We start from the raw sequence: 11826 nt of genomic DNA, 5'->3' as shown, positions 1-11826 counted from the left end.
ACACTGTAACACCACCACTAGACACACCTGCCCTGTACACTGTAACACTATCACTAGACACACCTGCCCTGTACACTGTAACACCACCACTAGACACACCTGCCCTGTACACTGTAACACCACCACTAGACACACCTGTCCTGTATACTGTAACACCACCACCACTAGACACACCTGCCCTGTACACTGTAACACCACCACCACTAGACACACCTGCCCTGTACACTGTAACACCACCACCACCACTAGACACACCTGTCCTGTACACTGTAACACCACCACTAGACACACGTGCCCTGTACACTGTAACACCACCACTAGACACACCTGCCCTGTACACTGTAACACCACCACTAGACACACCTGCCCTGTACACTGTAACACCACCACTAGACACACCTGTCCTGTATACTGTAACACCACCACCACTAGACACACCTGCCCTGTACACTGTAACACCACCACCACTAGACACACCTGCCCTGTACACTGTAACACCACCACCACCACTAGACACACCTGTCCTGTACACTGTAACACCACCACTAGACACACGTGCCCTGTACACTGTAACACCACCACTAGACACACCTGCCCTGTACACTGTAACACTACCAGTAGTCACTGATAACAGTCCATTCATGCTGAATAGAAATGAAGGAGAACCATATGGCACAGCCACTATTACCCTTGATGGTGGTGTTACAGTATACAGGACAGGTGTGTCTAGTAGTGGTGTTACAGTATACAGGACAGGTGTGTCTAGTAGTGGTGTTACAGTATACAGGACAGGTGTGTCTAGTAGTGGAAGTGTTACAGTATACAGGACAGGTGTGTCTAGTAGTGGAAGTGTTACAGTATACAGGACAGGTGTGTCTAGTAGTGGAAGTGTTACAGTATACAGGGCAGGTGTGTCTAGTGGTGGAGGTGTTACAGTATACAGGACAGGTGTGTCTAGTGGTGGAGGTGTTACAGTATACAGGACAGGTGTGTCTAGTGGTGGAGGTGTTACAGTATACAGGACAGGTGTGTCTAGTGGTGGTGGTGTTACAGTATACAGGACAGGTGTGTCTAGTGGTGGTGGTGTTACAGTATACAGGGCAGGTGTGTCTAGTGGTGGTGGTGTTACAGTATACAGGGCAGGTGTGTCTAGTGGTGGAGGTGTTACAGTATACAGGACAGGTGTGTCTAGTGGTGGAGGTGTTACAGTATACAGGACAGGTGTGTCTAGTGGTGGAGGTGTTACAGTATACAGGACAGGTGTGTCTAGTGGTGGTGGTGTTACAGTATACAGGGCAGGTGTGTCTAGTGGTGGTGGTGTTACAGTATACAGGGCAGGTGTGTCATTTTGTGAGTCATTTATGTTTTTTTATTCTCCCCCAACATACAGTTGACTGTAAAAACGTCCTCTCGTTCAGCCCCTTCCAGTATACAGGCAAATTAAAAAACAAACAAACATCATTTTCCTCCATTCAACACTTTCTAACATCTATATAAAAATCACTTCCCTCTATAGTCTCTTTTAATCTTTTTTTCCTGGGGTCCCATGTTGAAATATCTTTCCCCTTTATTCAGCCCCCTCTAACATACAGTCCCATGTAAAGACATAATTTCCCCTCTCCGGCCCCCTGTAACATACAGTCCCATGTAATAACATGCCGCTCCTCAGCCCCCTCCAACATACCGTGTCATGTGGCAATATCTCCCGGTCTATGTATGAGGTAATACAGCTTGCTTAGGCTTCCTGTATTGATCTCTATATAAAGCAGAGACGGTAACCCCAGAGGCTACACCTTTCTTCTTTCCTTGAAGCATCTCTGGCCTAGACAGGACCTCAGCTTCATTCTACACACAACCCTAAAGGAGAAAGACGCAAAAATGTATGAAGGAGACGAAAGCGGACGAGGTGAGAAAAGGCAGATTATGGTGAATAAGAGTGTCTGTTGTAGTTACACTACCATTGAGGCCATCGGTGGTAGTTACACTGCCATTTGGGCTTTAGTGGTGGTCATATTGCTATTGGTGCTATTGGTGGTGGTCACATTGCCATTTGGGTACTGGTGGTGGTTATGTTGCCATTGAGGCCATCAGTGTTGGTTATTAGTGGTGGTTGTGATAATATTGAGGCCAACAGTGGTGGTCACAATGCCATTCTGGCATTTGAAGTGGTCATGTTTCCATTGGGACCATCAATGGTGATTTCTTTGCTAGATAGTCATAATGCCATTGGTGGTGGTCTTTTCACCATTTAAGCCTTAGTAGTGGTCATGTTGCCATTGGGGCTGGGGATGTTACGGTACCAGAATTTTTACTTTGATGCCAATACCTAGTTTAGTATACACAGCATTGACCGCTTAATTACTAGAGGCTGTAGTGCAGGGGAAGATGCCCTATAGACAAGACTGGGGAGGGGTGACTGTTAGGCTGTGCTCCCACATTGTTAAAATGTAAAGTGGAAACACAGTCTTTCAGCCTTTCCTGCATGCATTTACAATCTGCAAACGGGACTTACATGTACAAGTCCCTTCTGTAGTTGGAAAGAATGCTTTTTAGTCAAGAAGGGGGTATAGGGATGTCTTTACTACATTGACTAAAAGATGGCGTCCATTACTAATCTGGAGGTTAGTGTTAGCCTGTAGAATTAACCCTCACGTTATTATCCCAGTACCCCCCGCTACAGGGATACTATGAAGAGTCGGGTATCAGCACTCAAAAAATGGAATTGCAGGACTGGGCAGCCATGAACCAGGCCACAGCTGTACAGCTGTCAAGCTTTCTGCTCTTGAGTAGGAAACCCCCTTCAGAGCAGGAAGTGCGGTCATTATGACAGGAGTCTGGACTTTTGTACACTAAGAACACTTTCTGCTTACTGCATGGCCCGAGGAGGTAAGTGGTGATACAATAGCCCGCAGCATTGAAAACCAGGAAGTCCTGTTATCAGACCAGTCTCCAGTTGGGTCCACTGGTGGTCACGCTGCCATTTGAGCATTAGTGGTGGTCATTCATGGTGTTGATGGTGGACGCTCTGTCATGAGATCACTTTTGCATATTTTCATATCTAAGTAACTTTCTGGCCACTCAAAAAGTAGCCATGTAAAAAGGCTGCTAAGGCTCAGTATTGGAAACCAACTATACTGGAATAATATAAAGTAACATAAATACACAAAACATATGGAATTTGTACTTTTAAAAAGCCCTTACACCCGCGCTTGTATTGCCCAGTATCCTACATGCCTCTCCAGGTACTATGCTGTACTATATTGTTTTGTCTTCTGTATTTCAGGGGGGGCGTACAAGAGAGGACATGAATCTGACACAGAACATTCGCTACCATCCAAGTCCTCTCACATTGCTCCTTTAGACACAAATCCCAGAAACTACTGCGACTTCACATTGTCGTACACACCGCCTTCAGAACTGGGTTATTACTCCCTGGATGGGGAGGGATTGTACCGTGGTGATGACCAAAGCCTCCGCTATCTTAGACCCCCACCTGGGATGGATGATGGAGAAGTCTCTGTTTATTGGAACGTGATGGACGGATATAAGGATCCCAATGTATCATACATTAACCACGAACAAGTGGGACTTCATAATATGTTAACATGGATGAAGGACAACAAAGATCTTCTACAAGGTTCTAGCAACGAAAGGTGTGTAGCATGAGAGAGGATGGGGGCCTATGGTGTGTGTTAATATACGACTGGATATATGTGCAGTGTCCCACTGAGATCCCTGCAGGGCCTGTGGTTGGGTGTCGCCCATCTGTGCCTTACGTCAAGTTTATTTTATATGTCTGTATTAATCTGCTATGATGTTGCTGTGTTTTGTATTGTTTGTAATGTTTTGTGCTGAAACTGTATTTGTACCTGCTTTGACTGGAAGCTACAGGTTATAGGGAAACTATCAGGATGTTAGACGAATCTAATATGCTGATATCTCCCTATTGTGCCAGAGATGCCGAGCATGAAGGTAAGAGACCTACCTTCATCTTTGGCACTGTTCCCGAGCAGTTAGTATTTTACTCCTTGGTCCGGTAATACCGTTAGGAGCACTGCCCAGCCTCCATAGCGCTGATCTAGCCCGCCCCTGGCCGGCTTGTGCCATTGGTGTAAGTGAGGCATTTTTGTACAAATATTTTGCCGCTCTGTGTTGGTACAGGGGATGATAAAACACGAGTCAGTCAGACTAATGTAGCCTCTCTAGTGAGAGGAGGTATCCATTAATCTTTTTTTTTCATTGTAATTTTTTAAAAAGTTTTCACAAAAGTTATGACAACAGAACAGACCAAACAGTAGCTAAAAAGATAAGTCCGGTGTCAGCCTCTTATTTTTTTTTCAAAAGAGTAAAGGTCCTATTCCACAGGCCGATGGGGGTCCGATCAATAATGTAAAGGAGCGCCGATCTGCTAGATCAACGCTCGTTTACTAGACCTATTAAATGGCCCGATAATCGTTTAACGAGGGCTCCAGGGACATCGTTACCGATGTCCTTGTTGCCCTTGTTTAAGCACAATACTTTACCTAAACATATTTCAGGTCTTCTCCTGCGCTCCTTTTGCCTCCCGGTCCGGCGCAGCAGCAGCTTCGGTGCGGCCTGTCTGAGCTGACAGACCGCTCAGCCAATCACAGGCAGTGGCGGTCCTGGCCAGTGATTAGCTGAGTGGTCTGTCAGCTAAGACAGACCGCACCGAAGCTGCTGCTGCGAGCGGGACCAAGGGAGAAAAAGGAGTGCAGGAGAAGACCTGCAACATGTTTAGGTAAAGTACGGTGCTTGTGGAACTGTCGGTCGCCCCCCAAGCATCGCTATTCCAAGATCATCGGTTGATCGTTGTCTCTATTCCACGGAACGATAATAGGGCCGATTCGGCCAATTATCGCTCCGTGGAATAGGCTCCTAAGTGCACAATGGCGCCACCACCTCCCCGGCTCTTTTGGAAGAAAAGGCAGACATCAAACTTCTCCTTTAAGCATAAGCCCATCAGGAGTGGAGTCAAAGAAGCAAAAAAGAAAATAACAGGTACCTTAGGAGGTACAAATTCTCAAACAACTCCAAGCTCAAGGTGAACATGAGAAACATTACACCATTAAGATAGGCAACAGCAAATAACATGAAGAACCAGTAGGTAAAAGCAAACGGCTATCCTGACTGCAATCCACAAAGATGAAGGTAATAGACAAGGGGAAGAACAAAGAGGATAGGAATGGAGGGGGGGGGGGGGGGGGCAATGTTGGAGAAGGAGGCCATTTCTACATTAACAAGTATAACTAGCAGCATCCCAGGACCCCCATATGGAGTCGCCATTTTGTTATTCAGTGATGCAGTCAGGCGCTCTTTTCCTCTTATTTCTTTAATCTGTGTTACTAAGTCTATGATGGATGGGGGAGAAGTCTGCTTCTCTGGGGATATCAGTGATTAAGCTGCGGTAAGAAGTTGGGGCAGTAACTTTGAGGACTTGTTTCCTCTAGTTTTAGGAGTAACATTGAATAAATAAGTGAGAGCATCTAGACCAATGTCGACTTCAAGAACAGAGTTCAGCAAGGCAGATTCTTGAGACCAGTAACCTTTAAAGCGACTCTGTACCCACAATCTGACCCCCCCCCCCCCCCCCCCAAAAAAAAACAAAAACCACTTGTACCGTCAGATAGCTGCTTTTAATCCAAGATCTGTCCTGGGGTCCGTTCGGCAGGGGATGCAGTTATTGTCGTAAAAACAACTTTTAATCCGGCAGCGCTGTGTCTAACGGCCGGGGCTTACATTTATATATGCATTAGGCTGGCACCACCTCTCCGTCCTTCCTCCCCACCCTCCTCAGCATTAGGAATGATCCAGGAACATTTACTGCTGTTTGAGCTTTGCACAGGTGTCTTAACGATCCAGCCCATGTTCATTATACACACAGGTGGGGAATAGGAGGCAATCTGCCTGGAGCATTCCTAATGATGAGGAGGATGGGGAGGAAGGACAGAGAGGGTGTGCCAGCCTAATGCATATACAAATGTATGCCCCGGCCGTTAGACACATCGCTGTTGGATTAAAAGTTGTTTTAGGACAATAACTGCATCCCCTGCCGAACGGACCCCAGGTCAGATCTTGCATTAAAAGCAGCTATATGAACGTACAAGTGGTTTGGGGGGGTCAGATTGTGGGTACAAAGTCACTTTAATACTTGGGCAGTCCCAAAAAAATATCAATTAGCCTCTCTGCCAGTAAGTTATCCCCTCCATAAGGTGACAGGAGAGAGCTGAGGACAGCTTGGGACCACTTTGGTCTTCTGCTCTGCACCTCGCCTTCCTGGGCACCCTGAAATACCACCAGGCCAGAAACAAAAAGATTGTACATGGTAACTACTGTATAATCCCTCCTATGTGCTGCGCAGCCCCCTGGCCACTGTGCCAGCCCACAAAGCTTGGGAAGTTCCTGTGGAGGCCCTCAAGCTCTTGTGACCAGTGTGGCACAGATCGTGACTGGTAAAGCCATGCCACAGTGTTCTTTCTTATCATCTGCCACTCATTACGCCTCGTGTTTCACACTTAGAGGGTGCGTTCACACGTACAGGATCCACAGCAGATTTGATGCGGTGTTCGGTTATTTAGATCAAATCTGCTGCGGATCCGCACCATCATATCCGCTGTGATACAGTACGTGTGAAGCTACCCTTACACAAAAAGTTGTTTTCCCCAAAGAAGTCTGCTTTCATTTTACTATTTACCCCCACCAGGAAATAACAATGTATGACGATCCTGAGCGAGTCTACAGGGCGCATCCTGGGGCCTCGGAGAAGAATATCAGGGGGCCCATAGCAACCTCACAGGATGGTTGTTCCCATCTGTACTGACTAAGGGGGTTCACTAGAGAAGAAGCTGGTCAGGCTAAATGAGAGTCCTGACCAGGTGTCTGATACCAGTATTACTAACAGTATTGTTCTGTCTCCAGGCCGGTGGACTACGACTTTGTTACCAGACGGGGTATCCTTGCTAAGATTCTGTGCACCCCTTATGAGAAGCAAGCAGACTGGCTCCTGACTGTTACTCTGTTTAAGGGCACCCTCTATATCGATGAGAGGGAGACTGATGGTGCTCGAAAGTGGCGGGAACAATGTGGAGAAGAGGAGAAGAGGCTCATTTATTCTGGATTCAAGTTTGAGAACTACATAATTTCAGGTCTGTCCATCCCCGTCACCTCCCTGTCTGTCCGTGCTCATATAAAGCAGACCACTAATATAAATGTACACTACAGAGTGTGAGGGACTGGCTTGTGTAAGTGATAGCTTCCCATCCAGTGACAGGTCACATCAAACCTACGTGTTTTGAGGAGTATAACATTACAGACAGCGCAAACATTAAGGGGGTAATCTAGGATGGGTCCCTTTCTCCCAGAAACAGAATGGCTCTTGTTCTCAGTTATATTGCAGATTAGTTCCTTTGAAATGAGTGGAGGTGAATTGTAATACCAAACACAACCGTTTTGGGCGGCCGCCCAGGGACATATACGTTTTGTGCTGTATTGTCTCGCTGCTGCAGTTCTGCCATGATTTGAAGCCAAGAGACCATTCAGTAACGTTAGTGTAAATTCTGAAGGACCTTAACTGATGATGTCACTACAGGTCCTGTAGAGACTGCACTATGGAGGAGGAAGAAAAAATTCACAGGTTTGTGGAAAGGGAGGACAATCAGTGGTGAGGGGGGTATAGGGTGGCCAGTCTGGGGTGGGGAGGGCGTCAGGTTGATCAGTCTGGGGTAGGGAGGGGGTCAGGTTGATCAGTCTGGGGTAGGGAGGGGGTCAGGTTGATCAGTCTGAGGGAGGGGGGGGGGATCAGGTTGATCAGTCTGGGGTAGGGAGGGGGTCAGGTTGATCAGCCTGGGGTAGGGAGGGGGTCAGGTTGATCAGCCTGGGGTAGGGAGGGGGTCAGGTTGATCAGTCTGAGGGAGGGGGGGGGTCAGTTTGATCAGCCTGGGGTAGGGAGGGGGGCAGGTTGATTAGTCTGAGATAGGGAGGGGGTCAGGTTGATCAGTCGGGGGTGGGGGGTCAGGTTGATTAGTCTGGGGTAGGGAGGGGGGCAGGTTGATCAGTCTGGGGTAGGGAGGGGGGCAGGTTGATCAGTCTGGGGTATGGAGGGGGCCAGGTTGATCAGTCGGGGTGGGAGGTCAGGTTAATTAGTCTGGGGTAGGGAGGGGGGCAGGTTGATCAGTCTGGGGTAGGGAAGGGGGCAGGTTGATCAGTCTGGGGTGTGGCGGGAGGTAGTGGGGGTACAGAGGGACTAGTCTTCGGTGGGGAGGAGGTCAGGCTGTCCAGAGCAGTAGCAAATCCCCATAGAAAACGTCTCCTGCTCTTCAGACTTAAAGGGGTAGTGCGGCACTCAGCAATTGTACCCGGAAGTGTGCTGCGATATACATACCTGTCGCGTGTCGACCCCCGTCTTCTGTCGATGCAATCTTCGGGAGGCTGGCCGACTCGCTGCAGCTGTCCTGCATGCCGACCCCCCTCTGCAGTGTCATCAGCTGCTCAGCCGCGATTGGCTAAGCATAACTGTGCTCAGCCAATCGCGGCTGAGCACAGTTATGACGCAGCAGAGGGGGCCAGCAGGAGCGGGTTGGCCGGCCTCCCGAAGATGACGTCTTTGAAGAAGATGGCGGACGGGGTCGGTATGTATAGCGCACCACACTTCCGGGTACACGTGCGGGGGTGGGGGGACACGGGAAGGGGGCGATTCACAGACATAACATACATTACAAAGTTGTATAACTTTGTAATGTGTGTTATTCTGTGAATAATTACTAAGCGCCGCACTACCCCTTTAACAAAATGTATCATTTCCTGCAGTAAATACAGCAGCTGATAAGTCCTGGAAGAATAAGGATTTTTTAATAGAAGTAAATAACAAATCTCTGGAACTTTCTGGCAACAGTTGATTAGAAAGAAAACTTTTGTTTGTAATTTCTGATGGCGCATTCCCCTTTAAAGGGAATCTGTCAATTGGTTTATGCCGCCTTAAATAGGAGCAAATTAAACTAGTGACTAGTAAAATCCTGAACAGAACAATGTACAGTATTTTATATATATGTTTTCCTATTATGCAGGAGAATGGGATTCGTGCTGCACCCCTCCCCCAGCCCTCCAGCTGCTGACTAACAACTGACTGGCTATACACAGCAAGGGTAGATAACTGCCAATCAGCAGCTGGTGGGCGGAGTTCACTGGAGCTCATGAATATCCAGGACTACTGAGCACATGCACATAATGGAGAGGACTACTTATAGTTAATGTTATTCAGGAGGATATCTCTGAATCAGCTGCACAGAGCAATGTGATCCATCATTCTGTTCAGCTTCTCTGTCACTAGTTTATGCTCCCTGAGATAGGACGCCATAAACCTGCTGACAGAGTCACTTTAAGGACATCTTTCTGTTGACAAATCTTTTCTCAGGGATAATCCGGATATTGATTATACTGTATTTAGTAGTTTGCTTAATATATTATCTATCCCTAATTTGTTTTCCCACCCAGACTCTCCTGATGGTGATCCTCGCCCAGAAGATGTTGTGAACACCAATGAGGCATTTTACAGCGTCTTGAAGGGCCAACTGGACTCCCATTCTTTTCTGGTCTCTGGAGAGGTGGACTGCAAGGACCCTCAGAGTAGTGAAGCCCCCCCAGCCTGCTACGTAGAGCTGAAGACAACGGGCAATACACAAAGCATACACAGGTGCCGGTCATACTTAAAGGAGAAGTCCGTGCATTATGAAAACCCTGCAACCAGAAAATTTGTTAACAAGTATATACTTACCTGGGGCCAGCCTCGGGTCACGACCCAGCTGATGGACTGCCTGCTTAGCCAGTCAGTGACTGGAATGGGAAACTGCTCCAGTTACTGATTGGCTGAGACCGGCCGCTCACCGCAGGTGCGGGAAGAGGCAAGTGCCTACTCATGCTCAAATTCCCCCCCTGCCCCTGACGGCTGCCAGATTTTCAAAATCCTCGGACTTCCCCTTTAATCTTATGTGGATAACTTGTTTCCTCAATCACTGTGATAAACATACTCTATTTCCCCAGCAATAAGCTCCTGAAATGGTGGAGCCAGTCCGTCCTGTGTGGGATTCCCCTCATCGTCGCTGGACAGCGGAATCAAGACGGAATAGTCAAATCTGTAACAAAGTTTGAAACATCAGAAATCCCTGAAATGGTGGAGGTAATATTAGGGCTGTCACCTCAACGGAGTATCATGGTGTGGTGGCGTACCTATAGGGGTCACAGAGGTCACTGTGTGATGGGACCACTAAGCTGGAGAAATCTGGGGTCTCCCCTCACCACACTAGGATATCTACCCTTTTTCCTTGCCTTTACTTTCTTCTAGTCCAGTAGCTGATGGGAGGAAGGAAGATACTGGACACTCATACAGCTGTTTGCTGCCACAGGAAGGCGCCACCTGGTGACAGGGAGGGGCAACTACAGCAGTAACTAAGAAGTAGTGAATCAGTCAGGAATGTGGCACTACTCATGAAGGATGAGGGATACAACTTCTCTGTAACCTGTTATATTTGTAGAGCAAGGAAGGATGGAGAACCTTAGCTTTGGCTGCCCAGGCATGATGGCAATTGTAGTTTTGCACCTATTGGAGGGCCGAAGTTTCCCTACCCCCGGTGTAGAGTATCCAACATTCTGCAGTCGTCATCATCCTTGGGTCACTTGGCACTTTAGTTAGTGCATACATTACGGGTCCGCGCTCCGGCCTGCTTTTGTGGCCCCTGGCATCCTGATGTCCCGCTCAGCCAATCAGTGCACTATCTAGTCGCACCCACTGATTGGCTGAGCAGGACTTCAGGGAGCCGGGGGCCACAGAGGCAAGCCGGAGCGCGGACGGGTAATGACTGGGTCGCTGCGGGCTAAGGGGGATGCCGCTTTACATACTTGCAGTGGAATTAAAATTCTGCGAGTAAGTAAACCTATTCAAAATGACTGGGAATCGCAGCGGACTTCGGTATCACTTGCAACTCCGGTATGTGTGAACGCACCCTCAGGGTACAAACACACACGGCATATACGCTGCGTATTTACTGCTGCGATACGCAGCAGATACGCAGCAGATTAGATCTAAATAACTGAACACAGTATCAAATTTGCTGCGTATACGCTGTGTGTGTTTGAACCCTCAAAGTAAATTTTATACACAGTGACTAATAATTGACACCTGCGCAAAAAAAATTGCACAGGTGATACATTCTCCCCTCTGTGTTTAATAATTAAAGGGGTGGTGCCACAAAGAAAACTAGGGGGGAGATTTATCAAACATGGTGTAAAGTGAAACTGGCTCAGTTGCCCCTAGCAACCAATCAGATTCCACTTTTCATTCCTCTCAGACTCTGGAAAATTAAAGTTGGAATCTGATTGGTTGCTAGGGGCAACTGAGCCAGTTTCACTTTACACCATGTTTGATAATCACCCTATGGGCCCTATTCCACAGTAACGATAATCGGCTGGATCGGCCCCATTTGGCCCGATTCAGCCGATTATCGTTCGGTGAAATAGAGAGAACGAACAGCCGATGATCGTGTCATCGGCTGATTGTTCATTTAGGGCCAGACCTAAAATCATTGTTCCCCCACCGCGCATCGCTACGGTTGAATAGCGGTGCGCGGCGGGCGACCGACGATTTGACAAGCAGCATCATCATACATTACCTGTCCAGGCTTCTTCTCCGCTGTGTCTTCATCCCCGAGTCCCGCGCGCTCTATCTTCAGAATGGCCAGTCAGCTGACGGAGCGCTCGGCCAATCACAGGCCGGGACCGCCGCAGGCTGTGATTGGCTGAGTGTGGCCTGTCAGCTGA

At 48.0% G+C, this 11826-nt stretch overlaps 1 protein-coding gene across 1 annotated transcript; it reads left to right on the top strand.

Moving 5' to 3' along the window:
* Positions 1-1781: 1781 nt before the first annotated feature.
* Positions 1782-10653, top strand: LOC138765767 (decapping and exoribonuclease protein-like). The gene is made up of 5 exons (XM_069942822.1): positions 1782-1906; positions 3284-3653; positions 6937-7165; positions 9510-9706; positions 10054-10653. The coding sequence occupies exons 1-5, from the start codon at positions 1879-1881 to the stop codon at positions 10352-10354; spliced, it is 1125 nt and encodes a 374-aa protein (XP_069798923.1). The 5' UTR covers positions 1782-1878; the 3' UTR covers positions 10355-10653.
* The last annotated feature ends 1173 nt before the right edge of the window (positions 10654-11826 follow it).

Source organism: Dendropsophus ebraccatus, chromosome 10 (assembly GCF_027789765.1).
Source record: "Dendropsophus ebraccatus isolate aDenEbr1 chromosome 10, aDenEbr1.pat, whole genome shotgun sequence".
NCBI classification, from domain to species: Eukaryota; Metazoa; Chordata; class Amphibia; order Anura; family Hylidae; genus Dendropsophus; species Dendropsophus ebraccatus.
Note: the sequence above shows the minus strand (reverse complement) of the source record. Positions and strands in the feature narration are given on the sequence as shown.